The sequence below is a fragment of the Balaenoptera musculus genome, chromosome 2 (assembly GCF_009873245.2).
Source record: "Balaenoptera musculus isolate JJ_BM4_2016_0621 chromosome 2, mBalMus1.pri.v3, whole genome shotgun sequence".
Taxonomy (NCBI): Eukaryota; Metazoa; Chordata; class Mammalia; order Artiodactyla; family Balaenopteridae; genus Balaenoptera; species Balaenoptera musculus.
In genome coordinates this window covers 57,341,322-57,367,816 of record NC_045786.1, presented here as the reverse complement: position 1 = coordinate 57,367,816, position 26,495 = coordinate 57,341,322, and the positions used below count along the sequence as shown (strand labels likewise).

General features: G+C 39.9%; 1 protein-coding gene across 2 annotated transcripts; it reads right to left on the bottom strand.

Moving 5' to 3' along the window:
• Positions 1 to 1,127: 1,127 nt before the first annotated feature.
• HYKK (hydroxylysine kinase) lies at positions 1,128 to 26,213 on the bottom strand. Of its 2 annotated transcripts, none has more exons than XM_036844042.1 (5): positions 25,833 to 26,212; positions 21,684 to 22,034; positions 20,636 to 20,775; positions 11,748 to 11,931; positions 1,128 to 3,894 (listed from the first exon to the last, which is right to left on the bottom strand). In XM_036844042.1, exons 2-5 carry the CDS (start codon positions 22,027 to 22,029, stop codon positions 3,434 to 3,436), a joined length of 1,131 nt encoding a protein of 376 aa, XP_036699937.1. In that variant the 5' UTR covers positions 22,030 to 22,034; positions 25,833 to 26,212; the 3' UTR covers positions 1,128 to 3,433. The 2 variants fall into 2 exon arrangements, with proteins under 2 accessions (XP_036699937.1, XP_036699938.1); XM_036844043.1 differs by lacking the exon at positions 1,128 to 3,894 and adding an exon at positions 7,404 to 8,727 and having other exon boundaries at positions 25,833 to 26,213.
• Positions 26,214 to 26,495: the final 282 nt, after the last annotated feature.

The window sequence follows — 26,495 nt, the reverse complement described above, 5'->3', positions numbered from 1 at the left end:
TCAGTGGAAGAGAATCCATGTTAGCAGGAGGAGCAAGCAAGCAGGAAATCTGTAGAGTTTCATGGTATAAGAAAATGAACACTGGTCTGGGAGTGAAATGCAAGTTTTAGTTCATTTTTCTAGTCCCCAGTTTCCTGAATGGTCAAGCCAGATAAAAATCACAACCCCTTAAATTTGAGAAGCATAAGTGATTTCCTGTGAATGATCTCATTTGATCCTCCTAACACAGGTGTGTATGTGAGCCCATAGGGAGGAGAGGAGGGGAGGGGAGAAAGGAGGAGAGGAGGAAGTGGTATGGGTCCCTGGCTCTCTTGGAGCAAATTGCTTCAACTTTTTAAGCATCTATTTCCTTATCTGAAAATGGGGATTAATCACAACAGTACTATTTACACTCCCACCAACAGTGCAGGAGGGATCCCTTTTCACCACACCCTTTCCAGCATTTATTGTTTCTAGATTTTTTGATAATGGTCATTCTCACTGGTGTGAGGTGATAACCTCATTGTAGTTTTGATTTGCATTTCTCTGATAATTAGTGACGTTGAGCATCTTTTCACGTGCCTCTTGGCCATCTGTATGTCTTCCTTGGCGAAATGTCTATTTAGGCCTTCCGCCCATTTTTTAATTGGATTTTTTGTTTTTTTGATATTGAGCTCCGTGAGCTGTTTGTATATTTTGGAGATTAATCCTTTGTCTGTTGTTTCATTCACAAATATTTTCTCCCATTCTGAGGGTTGTCTTTTTGGCTTGTTTATGGTTTCCTTTGCTGTGCAGAAGCTTTTAAGTTTACTTAAGTCCCATATATACACTACCAAATGTAAAATAGTTAGCTAGTGGGAAGCAGCAGCATAGCACAGGGAGATCAGCTTGGTGCTTTGCGATGACCTAGAAGGGTGGGATAGGGAGGATGGGAGGGAGGCTCAAGAGGGAGGGGATATGGGGACATATGATTCACTTTGGTGTACAACAGAAACTAACACAGTATTGTGAAGCAATTATACTCCAATAAAGATCTATTAAAAAATCATAACAGTACTTTTCTCACAGGTTTTTTTGTGGAGATTAAATGAGATAATGCATGTAAAGTCCTGTGATATAATATGAAATATATGTTTGGTCTTTGTCCCCGGTTCTGGCACAAAGCTTCTAAAACTCCTGTAATTTCTTGAGCAGTAGGGGAGAGAGGAGCGTCTTTTTTATTCATAATAAGACCCTTTCAGCTACATATGAATTTATGCTAATGAAGTGAGTCTTGGAGGATGGGGGCTGATTATTAGAGGAACCAACCAAGTGACTAGAGGGCTGGAACTTCAGTCTCACCCCCCACCTTCTGGGGAGGGGAGATGATTTGATCAACCAGGGGTCAATGATCTGATTAACCGAAGCCAGCATAAAAGCCCTAACCAAAGAGGTTGAAGAGCTTCTGGCTTGGTGAGCAGATCTACATGCCAGGAGCATGGTGCACCCCCAACTCCACAGAGACAGAAGCTTCTGTGCTCAGGACCCTTCTGGATCTCACCTTACGTATTTCTTCCTCTGTCTGTTCATTTATTATCATACCCTTAAAATAAACTAATAAACATAAGTAAGCATTTCCCCGAGTTCTTTGGGCTGTACTTGCAAATTATAGAACCTGAGGAGGGGGTCATGGGAACCCCCAACTTACAGCCAGTTGGTCAGAAGTACAACCTAGGACTTGAGGCTGGCATCTGAAGTGGAGGCAGTTTTGTGGGACTGAGCCCTTAACCTGGGGGTCTGCTCTAGCTCCAAACAGTTAGTGTCAGGATTGTTTAATGCGAAGGAAAACTCCACATGTTTAGCGTCAGAAGTGTTGTGAGAATAGAGAGAGTTTTCTTTTAAATACTTAGTGCTCAATAAATATTTGTTTTTATTATATATTGTTAAACAGTAAGGCAGGAAGGACAGGGATTTGATCATCGTTTACTGATCTAAAATTCTGATTCCTAAGAATCAGATCACTGATTGGATATGAGAGAGGCAAAAAGAAAACTTCTCCAATATTTTGGGTTTGGGTAACCTGGTTCATTCATTTAGTAAGTATTTATTAAGTCTTTTCTATGTGCCAAGCCCTGTGCTAAGAACTTTGCATTAATTTCTAAGAAATCCTCACAACTAACTCTATGAGGTACCACAGGCACTATAAGATAGGTACTACTTCACCTTTACAGATAAGGAAATTGAGGTGCAGAGAAGTTAAAGGTGAATATAAGAATGATACAAGAAAATTCAGAGAGAGACCTAGTTTGGGGAGTATAGATAGCTCTATAGGTAGGTCATTAGATGGAGAGATACAGAATCAATGTGTTCTCATTTATATTGAAAGAGATAACTACTGAGAAGGTGTTTGAATGGCCAGGGTTCTAGACTTGAGTCATCTGTAGAGAATGGAGGGTTAAAATGACAAGAAGTAAACAGCTATTTACTATATCATACTAAGGGGGACATGAAGAGAAATCAGTGAAGGAAATACAGTGGTATGATTAAAGTCAAGTACATGTGAGCTATGTTCTTCAATATTACATATTCATACGAAAAGAAACATAAATTGTAGAGAATTTAAAAATATCCGCTTAGGGTCTTTCTTAGTATCGATGTGAAAACTATTTCAGTACTTCAGGAGTCAGTGGCCTTGCCTGGGTGTGTTATTTGCTTCCTTGCAGTTCCAGTGAGTTCTGGCATCTATCTGTGGAGTTACAGTTTCAACTGCTCTCTCAAACAAGTTAAAGGTTTCTCTTATGAATACCATCTGTGTTTCCTCCTAAGGCATTATGTGTGCCTTATTTTCTCCAGCCTTTCTTCTAGGATACATTAATTTTGTAAATATTTTTAAAGACCATGGGAAAGGCACTATACCGGGTGTAAGAAGGGATGAAAGACAAAAAAAGTTTTACATAGTTTTTGCCCTCAAATAGCTCTTAGGCTAGATGACTACACAGCCATCATCCATGATACCAAGTGACGTGCCATACAGAAGACAGGGTACAATGGGATTCTGGACAACAAAGAGATGGGAGAAGGCTTCATAGAGTTGGTGATATGTTAACTAGGTCTGCGTGTTACATCCACTTATTTAAAATATGTGAATATGTCTATACATATATATTCCTTTCAAAGTTTAAAAAAATCATTGATCTCAGGGCTGCAACAGACCTTGAGAGATTATCTGATTCAGAATATCACTCTACACATTTGATACACAAGGCAAGTGAGACCCATAGAAAGACATGCTTGTTCATGTAGTACTTTCTTAGGTTTAAAAAATGGTCATGAAATTGCTAGAAGACCTTAGTGGTTTCATGTGCATTGCAATGTTTCATCAATTCATCTTTAACTATGCAGGGAAACCCTTTATGGAATTAGATTTGGTCCTATTGGTTTTTAATTACCCAAGTTAGTGTGAATTTTTATCTGGTCACGTGGAGATCCCAGATTCATAGGACTTGGCAGTTTCAAACCAGATTTCTTCTACAGCTTTCTGGCCCATGTCAAACATTTGCTGCAAGTGCTTCCACCCAGTTTTTGCAGTAATCATGAGATACTCTTCGTTCTCTGGGTATAGCTGGCAAGAGTGTGCAGCTAAGACAAGTGACTGACAAAAACGACTGCATACAAGTAGAAACAAAGCACCCCTCTCCACAGGTGTCAGTGGGACTACACTTTCAAACCCTGCAAGGACATGACCTCCTACTTGTATAGGAGTCTTGCTTTCAATCATCATGTACATGATGGTGATTGCCACTTCAAACACATAGTAGCCATAGCTCATGTCATCAAAATCTAAAATCCCAGACACTTGATATACAGCATCTCCAAAGGCTGACTTGCTGGACTCTATTAAAATGTTATGGTCGTTAAGATCTCCATGATTGATACCTGAAAGGAGAAAAATCAAGCCAAGTAAAAACAGTTGTTCAATACCCTAGTTCATTCTCTTTCCTTTTCTCTTCCTCAGGTATGGACATTCAGATAATTTGATAAGCCGTCAGAGATAAAGAGCTAATCCCTCTTTTTCTTGAAATAAAATAATTTCCTCTGAAAAGGATAAAAGCAGTTAATTTTGGTGGTTGTTTTTTGCTTTTGCTTCTCATCAATACAAGGCCAGAAGATGGAGACTGTAGTCATTGTGAACACCTGATTTTGGCTATGAGCCAAGTAAAGGGAAAATAACTGTATACACACACATACACACACACCTACGTGTGTGTGTGTGTGTGTGTGTGTGTATTCATATTATTATAAGAAGCAAAGGGTCCTGGAATGAACCAGATGTGCCTTATTTTAACCTAGGATTTCTAAAAGAAATTTCTGATGACAAGGTAATTCCGAATGTCCCCAGTCTTTTGATTACTGGAAAAGGTGATGTTATTTTAAGTCAGTACCACTCGAAGTGGGGGGCCTGTGGCTAGTGCTGGCCCACAAACTGTTATTAGTCTGCATGAAATAAAAACAGAAATTGAGACTGTTTAGATAATTTCATAGTGATTTTTCATCAAAGAGTATGACAGGGGCCTTATCTCATTAACAGTGTAGGCCAGTTTGGGTGTTGTCAAATGTGCATGGTAAGTCATATGTGGTGTGAGCCGTGAACTAATCTTGAACAGTAGGGCCATGTATCAGGCTGCAGTGGGTTGGGAGAAAAATCCAAACTTTTACCATGGATAGTTTGAGAAGCACTGATTTAAACTACTGAGTGAGGGGACTTCCCTGGTGGTGCAGTGGTTAAGAATCCACTTGCCAATGCAGGGGACACGGGTTTGAGCCCTGGTCCAGGAAGATCCCACATGCCACGGAGCAACTAAGTCCGTGCGCCACAACTACTGAGCCTGTGCCACAACTACTGAAGCCTGCATGCCTAGAGCTCATGCTCCACAACAAGAGAAGCCACCGCAATGAGAAGCCCACACACTGCAATGAAGAGTAGCCCCTGCTCGCCGCAACTAGAGAAAGCCTGCGTGCAGCAACAAATACCCAACGCAGCCAAAAATAAATAAATAAATAAATGTATTTAATAAATAAATAAATAAACCTCTGAGTGAGGATTAGGAGGAGATGGGGATGTCCATGCCTACTGAAGCAGTGAGTCATGTACTTTATAATAAGTACATGATATAAAGTCCACAATATTAGCTTCTAAATATAATGCTGATTTCTTCTATATGAGTTAGTATTGTGTAATTCATGTTAAATGATATGGCACAGTTGGTGGCCTGTAAAAGCAATGAATATTACTGTAAACTACATGCTTCTGATATTGGGGTTCATCATACAATTGATGCCATGTCATAGTTTCACTGGCAATATTTTTTCTTCCTAGAGGTTCACAAAGTAATTGGATATCTTGTACAGTCAAATGGCGTTTTAGAATCAATGAAATGTTACTTCACTAATGCAATCTGTACATGCAAGAACCTCTCTTATTTTGTTGCTTCTCTTCACATGTCCAATGGCCTATTAAGAAATGATACAGCAACTTAATGCTTGGAATAAAATGACAAAATTTGTTGAATTTGAGAATTAACAAAAGAAAAGAAAGAGTTCTGATCCAGATGGCAGAGTGAATTCATTCTTTGATAACCCCAATATACATAGCAATGATAAAAGTAAAAAGAGTAAACAATAAATATACAGCCAGCCTCAAAACAAAGATAGATTTATACACTAAAAACAGAATAGAAATGCCAAGCACAAGCAGGGCAGTGAGCAGGAATAAAGCCACAGGTTTGTCTATTGTGTTCCAGATCAGCAGTGTGCTTTCCCCCTTTGGGAGAAGGAACTTAAAATGCTACCTGCTGGTTGGGAAACAGACTCACCACATGAAGCTGGAGGCAGTGATGAGGGCTTCCCAACTCTTAAAAGGATGACAAAATCTGCTACAACCCACTGTTTAGACTACTGCAGGTCCAAAGAGGCAGAAGGACAAAATATAGCCTTGAAACCAAATGCCAAACCAGGCTGCTGTGTGACTATATTCTGTGCCTGATCATTGTAGTTACTGAAGTCTTTGGTTCAGTGTCTATAGTCAGTTTCTTGTTCTTGCTCATGGTACCTTATTTCCCTGTGTGCTGATATAGAGTATGTTCTCTGGCCACAAGGCAGTTACTCTAGAAAAATAATCAAGAAGAACTTCTAAAACTGAAAAACACAATGAAAAAATTAAAAACACAATGGTTGGGTTTAAGAGTTTAGACATAGCTAAAGAGAGAATCGATAAACTAGAAAATTGTTGAAAATGCAGCACGGGCAGAGAAAAAGATTAACACACACACACACACACACACACACACGAGAAGGTAATATACATAGAGGATTCAGTGAGAAGGTCTAACATGAGCTTAATTGGAGTCTCAAAAGGAGAAGAAAGAAAGGTGCAGAGGCAAGAATTTTCCATAAACGATGAAAGACCATGTCCACACACAGATTTGAGAAACCTGAGTAGATCAAGAAAGAAAATTATTATTATTATTATTATTTTTTAATAAATTTATTTATTTATTTAGTTTTGGCTGTGTTGGGTCTTCGTTTCTGTGTGAGGGCTTTCTCCAGTTGCGGCGAGCGAGGGCCACTCTTCATCGCGGTGCGCGGGCCTCTCACTGTCACGGCCTCTCTTGTTGCGGAGCACAGGCTCCAGACACGCAGGCTCAGTAGTTGTGGCTCACGGGCTCAGTTGCTCCGCGGCATGTGGGATCTTCCCAGACCAGGGCTCGAACCCGTGTCCCCTGCATTGGCAGGCAGATTCTTAACCACTGCGCCACCAGGGAAGCCCCCAGAAAATTATTTTAAGAAAACATCTGAAAAGCATCCCAAAGGAGAAAAAGACAAAAGCAACAGACTGACAGCTGGCCTCTCAGCAGCAATGGAAGCTAGAAGACAGTGGAATTCTAAAATTCTAAACCCATGAAATCTAAAATTCTATAGGCTGTGAAAACCTCCTTCAGGAACGAAGACAAAATAAAAAACATTTTCAGACAAAATCAGAGAGAGTTCACCATTAGAGAACTGCATTAAAGGAAATTCAGAAGGTTGTATTTCAGGCAGGAATAAAATAACTCCAGACAGAAGGTTTGGGGTGCTGGAAGATTAAAAGGGAACATATAAGTAAATCTAAATAAACTAGACTCTAAAACAAAAATAATAATGTCTTTTGTGGTAAAAATATAGAATTAAAGTTTACTAAAACAGCAGCATATGAGTCAGGAAAGAGATAAATGGAATGAAAGTATTTTAAGGTCCTTGTATTGTCTTGAATAATATCAGACTTTGATAAGTTAAAGTCGCATGTTAGAATTCCTAAGGTAATCATTCAAAGAATAGAGAGTATATAATTTTCAAACTGCTGGAGAGAGAGAAAAAAAAAAAGACAAAAATAATTAGCACAAAAACAATTCACTCAAAAGAAGGGGGAAAAGGAAAAGAAAAAATGGAAAAGAGAAAAAATCAAGAGAACAAAATATGATGGGATAGCTATATAATGTCAGATGGAGTAGACATTAAGGCAGAAAACAATGGCAGAGATAAAGAAGGCTACTTTATGTTGATAAAAGATACAATTTCCTAGTAAGACAACAATTCAAATTTTATATGCATGTTGCCTTGAAATATATAAAGCAAAATTTGACAGAAATACAAATAAAAATAGACAATCCACAATCAGACTGGGAGATTTTAAATATACTTTTCTTAATAATTATTAGAACAAGCAGACAAAAAGATAACTCAATAGTATAGAAAACTTAAACAACATGATTAACAAATTTGACCTACTGGACATATACATAACTCTGTACCCAGCATCTACTGAATAAATTCTTTTTAGCACACAGGGAACATTTTTAAAAAATTACCAAATGCTTCATTATAAAGTAAATCAACAAATTTCAGAGTAATGAACTCATATAGAGCTGCTCTGTCCCACATAATAGCCACTTGCCATAAGTTACCATTTAAATTCATTAAGATTAAATAAAATAAAAAAATCCAATTCCTTAGTTGCACTAGTCATTCAAGTGCTCAGTAGCCACACAAAAGCTAGTGTGTTAGACATCACAAATACAGAACATTTCCATCGAAGAAAATTCTACTCGACAGCACGGATACAAAATATGTTCTCTGACCATAATGCAATTACAGTAGAAGTCAACAGTAAAAGGATAATCAAAAATTTCATCATATATATCTTTTATTGATCTATATCAATGGAGAGGTAGACCAATGTTCACGGATTATCTTACTCAATCTTATAATATAAATATATATACCCATTTTCTCCAAATGTGTATATAGATTCAATTCTAGCCAAAATCTAGCCAAAATCTCAACAAAATTTGTCTTTAAACATGACATGCTGATTCCAAAATTGATATGGAAATGTAAAGGACCAAAAATACTCAAGACCCTCTTATAGAAGAACAAGAAGGTGGGAGGACATGTTCTACCAGATATGAAGACTTTAAAAGTTAAAGAAATTAAGATACTACGGTAATCTTTAGGGATGCTCAAAAATATTCCAGTTATCTTCCTTCTAGGAACATGCTGGGTTGCAATTCCCTGCTTCCCCAAAAGCTGTATGCAGCCGTGCAGCTTTTTTTGGTCACTTACATATGAACAGAAATGATATCACTTCAGGGCAGAAGCTTTAAGATCCAGTGTACAATTTACTACATTTTCTTTCCCCATAGCAACATTCCAGTTGGTGAAAGTTCCATCAGTCTAAATCCCAAAGTGAGAAAACACAGAGCCCTAGTCAATCCATGATAGACCTGCAGCTTGAGTTGGAACTAAACCTTTGTTATTACAGTCCACAAGAATTTGGGGGTTATTTGTTACTGCAGCATGACCTAGCCTAGCTGATACACAGTGTGGTATGGGTGCAGAGACTGACAAATAGACCAATAGAGTAAAATAGAGTCCAAAGACATATTTGACTTACAACAGAGGTAGTACTGGAAAACAAAAGGAAAAACATGGCTTTTCAATAAATGTTGGTGAGAAAATTTATCAGCCATAAGAAAAATTCACACCATATATAAAAATAAATTCCAGATGGATTATAGGCCTATTATGAAAGGCAAAAAACTAAAACTTTAGGAAGATAATATAGGGTAGTATCTCATGACCACAGGTAGGGAAAAATTTTTTCAGAAAACACTAACCTTGAGGTAAGAGATTGATATATTTGAAACCAATAAATTAAGGATTATTCATCAAAACATATCATGAAGAGAGTGAAAAGACAAGCCACAGAATGGAACAAAATATCTGTAACACATATAACCAACCAGGGGCTTGTATCCAGAAAATATTTTGAACTTCTAAAGTCAATGAGAAAAAAATCCCAAGAGAAAAACAAGCAAAAGACTTGAAAAGGCACTTCACAAAAGAATATATCCAAATGGCCAATAATTGGGAAATGTATATTAAAACCACAATAAGCAACCATTACACACACATCAGATTGGCAAAAATTAAAGTCTGATAGTACCAAGGTTGTAGAGGAATATAAATTTTATTCTCTGCTAGTAGTGGTACAAAGTCATACAACCACCTTGGCATTAATAATGCCACCTTGTTTGGCATTATCTCTGAAGCTGAAAATGGACATGAACTATGACTTAGCAATCCTACCCCTGAGCTCATGAAGTCATATACCCAAAGAACTCATGAACATGTATACCAAGAGACACAAGAATATTCACAGAGCACTGTTCTTAACAGACCAAAACTGGAAAGAACTCAAATATCTTTGAAGAGTAGAATAGCTAAAGTGTGGTATATTTATGAATCGCATACTCTACAGTAATAAAAGTTAAAATAAGCTATAGCCACATGCAACAACGTGGATAATCTTACAGAAGTAATATTAAGAAAAAAAAAAAAAAGGGAAGACACAAGTGAATATATACTGCAGGGAGGCAGATGGGACAGGGAGACCAGTTAGGAGGCTACAGCAATAATCCATTTGAGAAATGATGGTATTTTGGACCAAGTGGTGGTAGTAAATGTGGGGAACAGGGTTAGAAGTAGGGTATTCTTTGAAGTTAGAACTGATAGAATTTGACTGGATGTGAAGTGTGGGAGAAAGAACAAAGTCAAGCTGATGACTTGTAAGTTTTTGGTCAGATAAACTAAGCGAATGGTGGGTACTATTTTAACAGGATGAAGATGACTGGGAGGGGGAAACAGGTTTGAGGGGGAAAAAAATCAACTCCTTTTTTTTTTTTTTTTTAACCATATTGTGTTTACACAAAGTAAGTGCTATTGGATTGAACTGTGCCCGCTCACACCCCCACAACGAGTTTCCTGCAAATCATATGTTGAAGCCCTAACCCTCAGTGCAATGGTATTGGGAGATGAGGCCTTTGGGAAATAATTAGGTTTAGGGGAGGTCCTGAGGGTGGAGCCTTCATGATGGGATTAGTATCTTCATGAGAAGAGATACTGGAGAGCTTGCTGGCTCTCTCTCCACCATGTGAGGAGGACACAGAGAGAAGAGAGTCCTTACTAGAACCTGACCGTGCTGGCACCCTGATCTCAGACATCTAGTCTCCAGAGCTATGAGAAACACATTTCTGTTGTTTAAGCCACCCAGTCGTTTGTGTTTTTTTAATGGCAGCCTAAGCTGACTATTACAGAAAGCAGAGGACAAAAAGGATGTGCAAAGACTATCCTTGGCTTTGCTAGAAATGCCTCCTCAGTTCCTTGCCTTTTGACCAGTACTTCATTCTGGGTCAGAAGGTTTGTTACACACTAAAGAAATTGTTGGGCTTCCCTGGTGGCGCAGTGGTTGAGAATCTGCCTGCCAATGCAGGGGACACGGGTTCGAGCCCTGGTCTGGGAAGATCCCACATGCCACGGAGCAACTAGGCCCGTGAGCCACAATTACTGAGCCTGCACGTCTGGAGCCTGTGCTCTGCAACAAGAGAGGCCGCAACAGTGAGAGGCCCGCGCACCATGATGAAGAGTGGCCCCCACTTGCCGCAACTAGAGAAAGCCCTCGCACAGAAACGAAGACCCAACACAGCCATAAATAAATAAATAAATAAATAAACCCAAAAAGTTTAAAAAAAAAAAAATTGTTGTGCATGTGCATAAGGAGTTATGCCCTAGCATGCTCATTGCAGCATCATTTATACAGAAAAAAAAAAGGAACCAACTAAAATTCCATTAACAAGAGGATAGACCCAAAAATATTACATTAAAATAAATTATGGAACACACACACACACACACACACACACACACACAATGGAATATTATTCAGCAGTTTAAAGCTAACCAACTAAATGAACTAGAACTACACATATTAAATGGATCAATCTGAAAAACAATGTTGAATAAAAAAGCAGGTTGTAGAATGATAATATACAGTGTGATGCCATTTATCTAAAGTTTGAAAGCATGCAAAATACTACTGTAGGTAATTTATGAATACATATAATTTATGAATTCATAAATATAATTTATGAATTACTACATATGTAGTAATATTAAACATGTATGCAAATTTAGTAGGGAGAGGAGAGGTAGAATCATGTAAAGTTTAGAGGGGGCTTCAAATGTAGCAATTTTAAGGGAAGTGAAAGTATTATTCTTTAAAAGCAACAGGAGCAAATCTGACAAAGTTTTAAGATTTGATAAAGCTAAGTTGTACCTCCATACTTTGCTGATGGTTTGAAATTTGACAATTTAAAAATCAAGAAAAATACTGATTTGAATGGGGGAATACTCACATTCTCGAAAATGACTTAATTTGGTCATTACTTCATCCTTGAACAGCTGAACAACCTGTTCAACCATCTCTCGATTCCGATTCTGGCCCAAGGCATACAGGTATTTCTCCAAAAGAGGAACATTTTTCAGATTCCAGATGAAGTTCTCCCGATGAAGACTACTTAACTTTGGGTGATGGAATTTCTAAATCAAAAGCAAAGAACCTCTTAGACTCTTAACAGCACAACCACTATGGAGAGGTCCGCACCCTCCAAAGGGTGGGCTGGGTGTGCCTTAGGGAAAGAGCTGGCATTCTCTCATGGTCACTGACTTGCTCCATTTACCTTAATCCACAAAGTGGTAATAACATCATATTTCTAGAGGATCTCATAGTTTTGAGAACACATTCCCATCTTCCCCGATCCTCACAACTGGGCAAAGACAGGTGTCACTATCTGCAGCCTACCAAAGGAATGGAGGCAGCTCTAAAGAACTCTGCACTGGGCCCCCTGCTCCCTCTCTGACTTCATCTTCAACAACTTTTTTTCACTCTCCTCTAACCACACTGACACTGGCCTCCCTGCTGTTCAAGGAACGTGCCAGGCACGTTCCCACCCTTTTACGTTTGCTGTTTCCTCCTCCTGGGGACCCCAGGAATCCGTATGGCTAATGCCCTCGTTTCTACCAGGTCTTTACTCAAACATCAACTTCTGGGGGAGGACTCCTTGACCACTCCATCTAAAATTTCAGCCCTCTCTCCAATATTTCATATCCCTCCTCTCTGCTTATTTTTTCTTTGTAAGCACTTGGCACAAAATGCTGTCTAACAGTCACCATGATTCCCTTACTTACCTTGCTATCCTTGCTAGAACGTAAGCTCCATGAGGGTCAGGAGCTTGTTTTGGGCCTGTTTTGTTCACTACTGTATCCCCACATCTAGAACAGTGCCTGGCACATAGAAGGCACTGCTCAAGCAATATCTGTTGAATAAATGAATGTTTTTAGCATAGAAAATTCTAGAATTGGAAAGGCCTTTAGATGTTGACCACTCTATCTAAAGTTCTAAATGACTTTGACCATCATTGCACAAATGAAGAGAAGTTCAGAGAAGGATGATGAGTTGCCACTATGGGGCTGAGGAAGGACCCGGGTCTGCAGACTCCAGTCCAGACCTCTTTCACACAGTGAGTGCCTGAAGGGGTCTTGGTGTCCACCCAGTGGAGTGGCTTTCAAATTTTTTTGACCATGACTTGCAGTAAGAAATATGTTTTACATTGCAACCTGGTATACAGGTAACACACACCTAGGGGAAAAATGTTTCTGTTAACAATACTTACACCCTTACATGTGCTGTATTCTGAGATTTTTCACTTTATTCTATTTCTTTAAAAATGTTCCTCTAAATTGATTTTAACACCCACTCTCATGACCTGGAGTTTGAAAACCTCCCCCTGATGCTCCTGTTACCATTATCATGTCCTTGCTAAGTGGTCATGTAGCCTCTGTTTGAATACTTCCTGCAGGAGGTACTTTTTACCCTTATTGAGATGGCTCTGTGTTCTCTCTTTTGCAGAGCTAAAATCTGCCTCTCCCATAGTGTCTATGCAATGGGTTCCAACTGTGACCTCTGGGGCCACGGGAACAGGATTAGTTCTCTCCCACATGACTGTCCTCCTGATATCTGAAGACAGCACTTCTGCCCCTCAGTCTCTTCTGTAGAGTAAACCTTTCTAGTTCCTTCAGTTGTTCCTCACATGACATGGTTTTGAATCTCCTGACCATCTGCTGTGTTAAATGTCACTGTGGATCACAAAAATACTCTGCATAGAAAGCACTGAAAATAGTTAGGAGTTGTGACTTCTGGGGAGTAGGACTGGAAAGGAACTAACAATGAAAATGATGGTAGAGAGAAAAATGGTTCATTTTACACCTTTCAGTACTGCTTCAGTACTGATATTTTTACCATGTGCATATATTACTTTTATTTTTAAAGAAGGAAAAATATAACACTCTTGTTGGGTTTGCAATGGAGCAACTGTCCATTCAGGGAAGGCTCCGAGTCAGTTTCTAAAATGGTAGCACTGTTACCCCGTGCATCCCACTCTGGTATGGAGTAGTGGGAAGAATACTTGGGATCTGGACTTGGAATCAGACAGATCTGGGTTTCAACTGGCTTTATCACTTAATATCTCAGATCTTAGTTTCCTTAACAGTAAGATCAGGTATCAATACAAACCTCACAGGGAATGTAAATTGGTGTAGCCACTATGGAAAACAGCATGGAGGTTCCTCAAAAAACTAGAGTTGCCATATGATCTAGCAATCCCACTCCGGGTCATATACCCAGACAAAACTATAATTTGAAAAGATACATACACCCCTTTGTTCATAGCAGCACTATTTACAATAGCCAACCTAAATGCAACCTAAAGCCAACCTAGGAAGTAACTTAAATGTCCATCAACAGATGAATGGATAAAGAAGATGTGATACATGTATACAATGGAATATTACTCAGCCATAAAAAGAATGAAATAATGCCATTTGCAGCAACATGAATGGACCTAGATATTATCATATTAAGTGAAGTAAGTCAGAAAGAGAAAGACAAATACCATACGATATTACTTACATGTGAATCTAAAATATGACACAAGTGAACTTATCTATGAAACATTAACAGACTCACAGATAGAGAGGACAGACTTGTGGTTGTCAAGCGAAGGGGGGGTGGGGGAGGGAAGGACTGGGAGTTTGGGATTAGCAGATGCAAACTATTATATACAGGACAGATAAACAGCAAGGTCCCGCTGTATAGCACAGGGAACTATATTCAATATCCTGTAATAAACCATAATGGAAAAGAATATGAAAAAGAATATATATATATACACAAGTATAACTGAATCACTTTATTATACAGCAGAAATTAATACAACATTGTAAATCAACTATACTTCAAAAAAATAAAATTTAAAAAATACCAACCTCATAGTCATCTGTTGATAAACTAAGACATGAAATAAAGATTTCATACATAATAGGTTCTAAATAAATGTTTATTGAATGTGAACCTTGCAGCTTATGTGCCTGGCTTCTCTGGCCTTTCCATCCTTTGGCTCCTTAGCACACCAACCTGAGTTTCTGATACGTTAATCATTACCCTTTATTAGCCTATCTAAGCCTACCTCTTTTCAGCTTCCTCACTCTACCTCTCACAGCAATTCCCATTTCTCAAGCACCTTGTTTTCTCTGCTATGAAGCTCTGACCACACTCATACTCATAAGCCCACCCTATATTTTCTTCTTTCTTATACTTAAATGAATCTCCTAAGATTGACCTCCAGCCCATTTGTGAACCAAGCAGCAACCAAATTCCAGTACAGATCAGTTGGTCCCTTCACTTGTGAACACTCAATTCTGGCAACAACCAGAACTGCGTTGGACTCTGGGCTCCTTGTACTCTGGGTCCCCCAGGCCTGCCCAGCCACTGGAAGCTTCAATGGCCCAGCCACATCCCCAGCAGAGCAGTCACAGCCTCTGCCACACCCCTGGGATTAAAATTCTGCACCTGTGTGGTATCTTGTGCAGACTCCGTGGTTCCTAGTGCTTATACAGAAATTAAAAACTTACCACCTGCAAAGGCATGGGGGGAGGTTAGGTGAGGGGATGAACAATGGGAATAAAGCATGATAAAATGCATTATAATACCTAGTGAGGAATGCTTCTCTTGGTTTCCTCTATAACTCCCCTGTCCCCTGCGAGACAACTTAAGATAAGTTGCACAGCAGAGCGGCAGATGGTTAACTACACAGCAGAACTCACTGTCAGCAATAATGTGGTGCTATCTCCCCCTGAGAACTGTATTTTCCATTTCAGAATTTAGCAGCAAAAGTTGAAACCTCAATGGCAATGGGCATATTAATAAAGGCCACAGGTAGTGTAGAAGGAAAGATCAGTAATAAAGAAGTCTTCTGTAACAGACACTCATCTCAACAGCTCATTTTGTAGATTGGATTCTGAGGATGGTAGAGAGACTTTCCTGAGCCTTCCAATCCGTTCAAAGGTCTTTCTAAATAAAAGTAATATATGAAGAAAATTTCCTAAATGTACACTTAATTAGGAGAGCCTACCTCAATCCAAATTATATTAATGTTCAGAAATTGATGTTTTTAATGGATGTCCACAAATGGATTTGCCCCAAATTAATTGAAAACTATTATGACAGAAATGCTTAAACATTTACTAACCAAACCCTCAGTAAATATCTATTGAATAAACAAATAGAGTGCAAGGTGAAATGGTAATTATTGTCAACATAGAGAAAAGTCTTTCAGTTGACAAACATTTACTGAGCACTAACTATGGGATAGTGTGGTCTCAGACTCACAGAATGTATAGTTTAGTGACTCATTTTGGGGTGATGGGATTACTATTAACTTAAAATTTTTTTGTATGTTTATCTGACTTTCTTTAATGAGTCACTGAAAGGGCTTTTAATCAGAAAAGAGAGTTATTTCTATTTGGGGATAAAAAGGTAAATAAATACTAAATATTTTGAGTGTAATATAGATTTCAGTTTCTGGCCAAGAGGGAGTAACAGGGTTTACCCTCCTGGTTGAAATAGTTACAACACTGGACAAAATATATAAAACAATAGTTTTAAAGTTACTAGACATCAGGCAATGAAGGACAGGGATCCCTGAGAGATGGAGAACAAACGAGGTGAGTTTGTTTCGGATTTTGGCCTTGATAGAGGTGGAAGTGCAGGGAGGGAAGACCCAGGCAGAGCCCAGGGAACTCTCTGAGTTGAGGAGGCAGAGCATCTAGGAAGACCAAAGCTGCTAGAGTTTGCAGGATAGATGACCAGAAAACAGTTTGCTACAGAGAGAGAGAGAGCACTCTAGAGATCGGCAGAATGTTCCCTTTGAGAATCTGGCAGATCAGTGTATGAGTATGAGGAAGCTACTCAATGCTGGGGAAAGAACCACCTGAAAGGATTAGAGGGAATAGTACTTGGATACACAGGGTCAGAAATAGCGCCTGTTCCCACCAATCATACTCATAGTTCATGGGACATTGGGTAGAGAACTCAGAAGGGTCTTGCATTAATAGCGGGAAATAATTGTCCCTAGACTAAACCCAGCCCTGGTCCCACCCAGCAAGTATTGAAAGCAAGACACAAAAGCACCAAACTGCTTCAACTGCATCCACTCAAGGAAGCTCAATGAACACCAAGCACAAGAAACATGACCAAAACTATACCAAGACACATCATGATCAAATTGCTCAAAAGTAGAGATAGAGAAAATCTTAAGGACACACACACCCACACAGAGGACATATTACATTTAGAGGAACCATCTGACAGCAGATTTCTTGTCAGAAACAATGCAGGAGAAGAAAGTAGTGCAATGTGTTTAAAGCACGTTGGAAAAGACAGTCAACCTAGAAGTTTATGTCCAATGAAAATATCTTTCAAAAATGAAGGTGAAACAAAGACATAAGAAAGCTGAAAAAATTCATTACCAGCAGCCCCACACTGCAAGAAATATTAAAGGAAGTCCTTTAGGTAGAAGGAAATAATACGGATCTACAAAAAGTATGAAGAGCACTGGAAAAGGTAACCATATAGGCAAATATATCATTTTTTCCTAATTAAATCTCTTTAGAAGATAATTGAAAGTTTAAACAAAAATAATAACAATGTATAAGTAAAAGGTATGACAACAATAGAATAAGGACAGGAAGGAAGAAACAGAAGTATACTATGTCAGGTGCATATACCATACATGAAGTGATATAACTTGAAGATAGACTGTGATGTTAAAGATGTATTCTATAAACCCTAAAGTAACCACTAAAATAAACAGAGTTATAGCTATAAGCCAACAAAGGAGATTAAATGAAATCACAAAAAATACACGGACCAAAAGAAGGCAGAAAAAAAAGCAAATTCGAGAATAAAGAATAGATGTGACAAATAGAAAACAAATAACAAGATGATAGGCTTAAACCTAACCATATAAAAAATCATATTAAATGTAAATGGTCTAAACATCCCAACTGGAGGTCACAGATTATCAGATTGGATAAAAAAGCAAGAGTCATGTATATGCTGCCTACAAGAAATACACTTCTACTATAAAGTAGCAAAGAATTTTTCCCTCGTTCCCAGAAGACTATAAATATCAAGTCTATGAAGGTAGAGAGAATTTAAAAAATCTCCTAAAGCTTATTGTTAAAGTGTTCTCAGCCCTGTCTCATCTCTCACTTAACTCTCCTTAAGGCTCTACCTTACTCTTTTCTCTAAAGCACCAACCAGATAGGAAAAAAAATTGTGGACAGAATCAGGGAGTGGGAGCAGGCAGGCTGATCCCACCGGGTACTAATGGAGCACATGTGAAATGCGTAGAGGCTGATCTGCTTTCCTGTACGGCAGGAAGCCTCAGCTTCCACAGATCTCAACACTTTCTAGACCCCATCTCTGATATTTTCCCCCTTCCCCTCCCTCTGGTCCTTTGTTCCAGGCTGTGGAGGCAACCACTTGATTGCTACCAGAGGAGAGCCCTGCCTACTTTAGAATGGAGTTGTGTCCCAGCAGACCCAGGCTACAGTCTATGTCCTGCTCAGTCCTTTCCTCTCTCACACCCTTAACATTAAATCAGTCACCAAATTTGGTTGGCTCTGTCTCTTAAATATATCTTGAACCTTTTCTTGGTTCAAGCCCTCAATCAGCTTTTTCCTGATTACTGCATTAGCTTCCTAGATGCATTCCCTGCCTCCATTCTGGCTTTCTGCCAATCTACCTATCATATTGGCCCTCAGAGGGCTATAAATTAGAATTTCTTTTTCCTGTTTAAAAACCCTCCAAGTCTCCCTGCTGAGCAAGCAAATAAGACAAAATTCAAACTCCTTAGTGTCATATATGATAACATATTTTATAATCTGACTCCACCTTATGTTTCCAACTTTATCCCCTGTCTCTCTCAGGTTTAACCCCTATACTCCAGCCACAGTGAATTATTCAGAGGTTCTAGAACATAGTCATTGTACTGCCATGAGTTTTTCATGCTCTTTCCTTTCACTGAGCACCCTTCCTCCTTTTCTCTGACTGACTGATGGATTTGAAACTTTTAAGAACTAGCTCAAAAGTTTTTTTTTAGTTAAAAATTTTTTTTTATGAAGCCCTCCTTGAATACCTACTATGTGTTTGACATTGCTAGACATGAAGGATAAAAGACGAGTAATTAAGATGTAGACCAATTTCTTAAGAAGGTCATTTCTTCTTATGTAGCATATGTAACAGGAAGCACAAGCAACAAAATTACAACATCATACATGATAGACTGTTACCCTCATGGCTCCCTATGAACAATGCCTCCTGGTGTGCATGCCCTTGTGCAGCTTCTCCCGGTTGACTTTGGGATTAGACATGTCACTTGTTTTGGCCAATGGAATATGAGCTAGCATGATTCAAGCAGAGGCTTGATAAGCATTTGTACACTGGGGCTTGTCCTCTTGGCACTCTCTCTTGGAAGCCAGCAGCTGTGTTGTAAGGATGTTCAAGGCCATCCTGGAGGATGAGACACCAGGTGAAGAGAAGAGGACACATGGAGAGGATCTGAAGCACTGCAGCTGAACTCCCAGCTGAATATAGCTGCATGAGTGACCCCAATTAACACCAAGAAGAGCAGAGAGGCCAGTCAACCCACAGAATCATATGGGTTGACAAGATGTACAAGTTCCGATGAAGCAAAGAGAAGGAAGTGATCCTCTTCGTACAGCCTGGGAAGAGAAAGAAGGGTCCAGGGAAGATTTCACAGAGGAGGTGGTGCCTGAGCTGTGTGTTGAAGGATAAGTAGGAATTTTGCAGAGCAGGGGAAAAGGTATTACTGGTTGAGAAGATGGCATATGCAAAGGCGCAGATGCATGAAACAGAAAGGCACATTCAGGGAATGACGGAAAGTTCTATTCTGGTGGTAAGAGAAGCATGAAAGGGGAGACATGGACAATGAGACTGAGCAGGGGAGAGGCAGGGATGAGGCCACACAGTGCCTTGTCTGAAAGGAACGTGGAGGACCTTGGCCTTTACTTTGAAGTCAGTGAGAGGCCACTGAAAGGTTTTAACTATAGAACTGACATAGTCAGATCTGTAATTTTAAAAAGTAACTCTGAACTGGTATAAAGAATACATTGAAGGAGAAAAACACCTGAATGCAGGGAGGGATAGTCAAGGCAGGAATGGAAAGAAGAAGATGGACTGTAGAGACATTTGAGAGGTAGACTGGCTAGGATTTAGTGAGTAATTGGAAGTGTTTTACTCATATAAACTGTGGTTTGCTTTTTCAAGAAAGTGTCTATCTGTCCCCCTGGAGCACACTCCTCTAGGACAGGAGAGTCTTTACCTTTCCCGCAGTGCCTGCCATAGAAGAGGTACTTAGTGAACATTTGTTGATTAAATGAAGATGTTTCGGTAGGTCTGGAAAAATATTTGTCAAACAAGGTACCATTTCTATAGGACCACAACATCCTTAACACAAGTCATTTCAATCCATTTGTAACACAGCTATTGCTTCATATAGAGGTCTGGCTACGTCTTATCTGGATGAAAACTTCAGGATTTAATTTGTGAATGCAGACTGTTTTCAGTGAGCAGCATAAAGAATACCATGGATTTCTAAAGATGTAGGTAATCTTGCTAATACACTAGTAAAGTACAGACCTGGGCAGAAAGAAATCTTTTACTGTCATAAAATGTATGCATCTACTACACTATTTCCTTCCTAACACATGTTAAGAGGCGCCATATAAAAAGAGAGTCTGACCCTAGGTGTATTTAAAATAAAATAAATCAAAACCAACAAATAAAAAATTCTTATAAGCAAAATAAAACCTCAAATCTTACCTCCAGTGTTTTATCCAATTTGGCAGCTACCCTTCCAATTTCATATAATAGCTGGGGGCTGATGGGAATCTCAGCTATAGGTCTTCCTGGGAGATAAGTCAGCAGCCTCACCAAGTAGCTTTTGATTTCAGAGCCGCTATCTAGATGGATGGAAGTATATATCCTGTCAATTATTCTTGGAAAAAAAAAAAAGAGTAGAAGCTATTCTGCCTTTCCAATTACTATTGCAAAGAATAATACAGAACAAGAGAAAAAACACGCTAACCTAGGACAAGTCAGCAGGATTCTGTGAAGCAGGGCCGAATGGATCAAGCAAGCAGGTACAACAGACAGACATTAGAACATTGGGACCAGCCATTTACATACTAACATAACTGTGGCCCCAAGTCTGCTGGCCTTAGCTCTAAACATAAATCACCAGCTCTGGTAAGTGAAGGCCTAAAAAACATTTTTTATAAATTTAAAATCGAGGAAGGTATGATAAAGAAATGAGTGTTTCAGAATCACAGGCTTCTTTAGGGACAAACTGCTGCTTGGAGAACTCTATTAGATACACCTTAAAAAAAAAAAAGATACATCTTAGCATTTAGAATTGAGAGGAACCAAGTTTCACAGATGAGGGTTCCTTAAGAATTTAAGTTGTGCACCCAAGGTCACATGTACAGTAATTACAGAGCTGGGATCTAAAATTCCTGATTCTGTGTTCTTTCTACAAGATCACAGCACTGAAATATACAGCTGATCTGATGAATAAAAATATTTAATTATTTTCCTAATTAAAAATAAAAGTTCCCTTAGTTTCCACATGTCTCCTTAGTTGTTCATCCATCAGATCCTTCCCAGGCAGAAGAGTTACACCAGACCCAGGCTCTAACCACTTCTGAATCACAGCCCCAGTCTCTACTTGGGTGATGCTGTGGCTTCTCCCAACTGCTGAAAAAGTGACCCTGTCTACACTTGGAATGACGTACCTGTTCTTGATATTTCTACTTGTAGCCAAAATGCAGTAATGCACATGGACAGGTGACGACCAGTGGTAGTCTCGTACCTACTGACATGAGAGAGGTTATGTTGTCTCCTTTAGTACGACACACGGAGGCCGTTGGAAATCCAGCCGCTCTCAGAAATATGATGATGTGACTCTGCACTTCAATCAGGTCTGGAGTTTTGCTTGACTCGCTGTTGCTTATTTTGAGGACATACTCGTTTGGGCCATCTGTAGTGTCTTTGGTTCTTGAAATGCATACATGAAAGTTTTGGTCATCATAGCTAGGAAGTGGCTGGATCTTGGAAACTTTTAATCCAAATACCGATTCCACTAATGCAGAGGCTTGTACCTCACTGAAAGTGGGTTTGGTAAGAGCCTGTGATTGCTGACCATCTCCAGTTGACATTATTTCTAAGGAAAAAAAAACCCCAAACAAATAAACTAGAAAGGGGACATATAATGAATATACTTATTTAAAATATTTTTCTTAAGACAGACCAATAATGTTTCCCAGTACTGATTCTGTACTTCTCTTGATTATGAATTTTCACTCATAAAGTTAAAAAAATCAAATGAGTGTATGAGATAAAAAAGCAGTGAATAAAAATTCCTGTACCATAAATGATTTCTAAACTCACCTCGCAAGCAAAAGGTATGTTTCCAGGGACAGAATGAAGACCAGGAAAGCACCTTGGTATCACCAATTCCTCCACCCCTCCCAGTACCATGAACTTCATTTAAAGGGGGAAGTTAGGTCCTGAGAGGTTAAGTGTCTTGCCCAAAGTTATATATAAAGTTACAGTGAGAACTCAGCGCTCTAGACTCCTAATCCATAATTATGTACTTTGGAGTACATTACCATCAGTTTTGGTTTAAAATATAAATTCAAATACAGTGATCTTACTTTTCTGTGTTAAATTATAAAGGTCATCATCTAGCTTATTGCACATACTTTGAAGGGTGTACTGATGTGCAAAGCATCACGTGAAGTGCTGTGGGAGACAGGAAATGCACTTAGAGGGCTCTGAAAAGTCAACTCAGAGTCACAGATATCCCAAATAATAAAAAAACATAAAAGCTGTTCAAAACAAGTTATAAGGCAGTAAGTGATAAACTGATAGAATGCCAAAGAAAACACTGAATTGAGTATAAACCTGAAATGACTGAATTATCACTGAAGTGACTGAGTTTACCTTAAATTGTAAAGAATAAAATTTCTACTGTTAAGCAGAATAGGGGCTTAAAATAAAAATTAAGGTTGCTTACAAAAAGTAAAGGTGCTTCTGAGTTTATGACCTATGAAATTAATATCTACAAAAACTGTGGTAGAAATTCAGGGGAGACAGAAATTACTACAGCCTAAGGATATTCTTGAGAAGATGGATTTGAATTGAGTTAGTAAATATGAGTTGGATATATAGGATGGGGGAGACTGTTTTCTTCCCCTTGATAATGCCACCCTCTGCTGCACATACTTGGCATATTTTCTGAGCACATATATATATAGAAGGCAATGTAAGGCTTCTGAATATCCTTTAGGACCCAAATATTTAAGATCCTTGCAATCTCGCTTCCCCCTTTTCCCAAAATAGTTTTATTCCAATCTTTCCTTCATAGTAAATTGTAAATAATTAATAACATCTTGGGGATGGGTTGCATTTTAGGGTGCAATTTAGATTGCTGTTCAAAGGATGTAATGTTATATAAAAAGAATCTCATAAACAGCTCTTGTTGATAGAAATCAGAACAGCTGTTGCTTCTGGCAAGAAGGTGGCATGAGGGAACAACTTTCTGGGAGGCAAATGTTCTGTATCTTGACTAGGCTTTGGTTACATGGGTGTAAACATTTGTCAAAACTTAGCTTAAAACTTAGGTCAGAGTAAGATCTGTGAATGTCACTGTATATAAATTTTACCTTAAAAAAAAAAAGGCTTTGTGAGAGACTGGCTAGGACAGGTGGTGGGGTGGGTCTTAGGACTTTCTCACAGCTCCCCAAATCAGAGCATATGCCTGTTAATGTCTAATCACTTCAGATCTATGACAGCCAAAGTCCAACTTATTCCAGTGAAGGGAAAGGGATAAAATTCAGGGAGGTACACTAGGGCTCTCCTATATGACCCCCTCCCTGACTCAGCCCCAAGACTATAGCCTGATGACTCAAGTGATAAGAGTATAAACCCCAAATGCCAGTCCCCTCCCCATCCCTCCTTGCCTGATCCTCCTAACCTAAGTGATTCCTCCTGCCTCTAAACTTGCATAGCCCCTTGTGCCACTGTAGGTTTCCACCACCTGTTATAGTTATTGCATTCTTGCCAATTGCTTCTCATGTCTGCTTTCTGACCAGTGCATTTGCTTTCAGAAGCAAATTAAGTCGTTCAGATTTTGTTTACTAAAGACATGTGACAAAGTCTAAATGGGGTTTGAAACCATCTTTGCACCTGAAACTTCTGGGAACCAATATATCCCGTCACATTGTATATGGGCTTAAGACTTCACATGGGATTTTAACATTCCTTCTGGAGATTTATAAACAGGTGTAAGGCCCATATTCAGAATGTAATATGAACTAAAGCTTTAAATTCAAGATGAAATCCTGGAGTAATTTTTCAAATCCTAAAGCATTAAAGTTGTCAGGATAATTCTGAATTTGATATGAATTATAAATACTTAAAGTTGGAAGGACCCTTAGAGGCAGTTAGTGAAGGCCAATCTGCCTTCCAGTCTAGAAAATGTTTCTATAACATTCTTGAATGGGGTTTGTTAAGCCTCTACATGAAGCGCCCTTGTTTTCTAAAGCAATGTAAAGCAATGTTGGCAGCTCTAGCCATCAAAAGACAGCCTGGTGTAAGAAAAAGTTGTGCTGGTTAAGTGTATTTTACCACAATTTTTTTTTAAATGAAGAAAAGAGTTGCTCTGCTGGGAGAAATAAAACATATTTTATACCTAGCCTCTGAAATTTTGGACTATTCACATCTCCTCTAAAAGGGAGTTGGACTAGGTCATCCCTAAAAATCCCTTCTAGTGCTAACATTCTCTTTCTAAAGTTCTTTCTTTTTGAGCTTAAATTTGCCTTTTTTTCTCTGTCTACAAAGACTCCAAATTATGGAACTAATGACACAGATCACGTCAGCTGCTGTAAGTAAGTAAATACAGAGAAATATGTTAGGAGATGTCAGTCTTAACCAAATGTCTTTTGTATGGGTGAAGGGGGCAAAGAAGGGACCTCAAATCCTGTAGGTAGTTGATCTGTATTTCCTGCCAACAGTGTTTCACTTGGCTTCTGAGAAAGCACTCAGCAAGCAAATGTTTTCCAACTCCAGGGCTTATGCCAGAATCTCGAAACCTTTGTCCTACAACCAGGGGAGCTGGACCTTAAACTCTGCACTTTGTGTAAAGTATGCCAGAAAAGAAACAGGAGTCATTCTTGATTCCCCTCCCTCACTCTCAAAGTGTTACCAAGTCTAGTAAATTCTACCTTAGCATGTCTTCCAAATTGCCCTTCTTGACCTGCAATTCTTTCTATGTCCTTCCAAGGTTGGAGAGCAAGGATTATACCCAGTAAATCTCTGTATCCCCAGCCCAGACTCTAGCCCAGAGTCTTATTAAATATCAGAGGAACTAACGAAAGGAGGGTTGCCTTTACTCAATAGGCTTATGGGGCCGTTTACCCTCAAAGGGGATCAGGAAACAGGCAGGGAAACTAGAATTTGTAGTCTTTCAGACAACAACAACGGGTGCTGTGAGTGTCTTCCTTCTGGGTGAGAGGGAAAGAGTGGTGGGCGAGCGGGCTGCAGAAGAGTCAGGAAAATAAGGGAGGAGGAGGACGCACAAGTTCAGAGCGTTATTACGTTAGTGAGGTCCAGTCGAGCCCTAGAAATTGTTCCCACCAGACACCTGGCCGTGAGTGCCAGGCGCCGTACCTCCCCTCTGTCAGGGTCTCCACACAGGTCTGGCAGGGTTGGACCAGATGGCTTCTCGGGTCCCTCGCCCCAATTCTGGGATCTCAACCCAGCCCTTCTGGGTTACAGGTGCGATCCAGGGAGGAAGGTGACTTGCGCATCACCTACGCAGCGAGTCTGACGTGGATCAAGGACGGGAGAAGCCCGAGGCTCATGACTCCTGGCCCGACTTGCAGCAAGCCTCCCTGCTCTCTGGGCCAGCCTCCCAGAGGGTTCTGGGGTTCGTCTCTGCTTTCCCCACCCAGCTCACCCGCAACGACCCGAGGTCCTGAGGTGACTCCCGCTCTCCAGCAGCCAGGGACTCTAGCCGCAGTCCTGCGCTCTACATCGGAGGTCTCGCCTGACTCACAGCTCCTGGGTCCGCCCGTCGTCCGGGACCGAGAGTCCTGACTTCTGATTGGCTCCTCGAGATCCCACCGCCGCCAATCAGCGCAGACTCTTGGAAGGCGAGGCCCGTCCAGGCCGACCTGGGCTATTTCAGCCCCGTCCCCGGCCTGCCTAAGAGGCTGCGAACAGAAATTCCGAGATCGGGTTTCGGATGGTCTTTCTGCAATCCTGCCCCGCCTTCTCTCGGTGGTCACCCCAGTCAGAACTCGGCTACCTCACTACAAAACTGGATTTCTTGTTTATGATTGGCTCTTCCAGATTCGGCCCCGCCCCTCCCTTTGGTGAGTAGCCATTTAGCAGGCTTTCAGCTCTTGAGTGGCACCTTGCAGTTCCTCCCAGTCCACGTAGCTGTGGAGGCTTCTTGGCCTTATCTCAGGATTCTAGTTGTCTGGATAGAATTCGCGTCCTCGTTTTTCTTTCCTCGCCCTCCCTTCCCTCCTGCTGGAAACACGTATCCCAGAGGCTTCGCAAGCGTGGCCGAGGTGGCCTCAAACCCATCGTGTCCCCCAAAACAGCAAGAGTTCCG

Excerpts from the sequence above, each read along its gene's own strand:
- HYKK (XM_036844042.1), bottom strand. The coding sequence starts at position 22,029 with ATGTCAACTGGAGATGGTCAGCAATCACAGGCTCTTACCAAACCCACT. Across the intron at positions 11,932-20,635 it reads AATTGGATAAAACACTGGAG|AAATTCCATCACCCAAAGTT; the intron begins GTAAGATTTGAG and ends CTTTTGATTTAG. Across the intron at positions 3,895-11,747 it reads ATTAAGTCATTTTCGAGAAT|GTATCAATCATGGAGATCTT; the intron begins GTGAGTATTCCC and ends TTCTCCTTTCAG.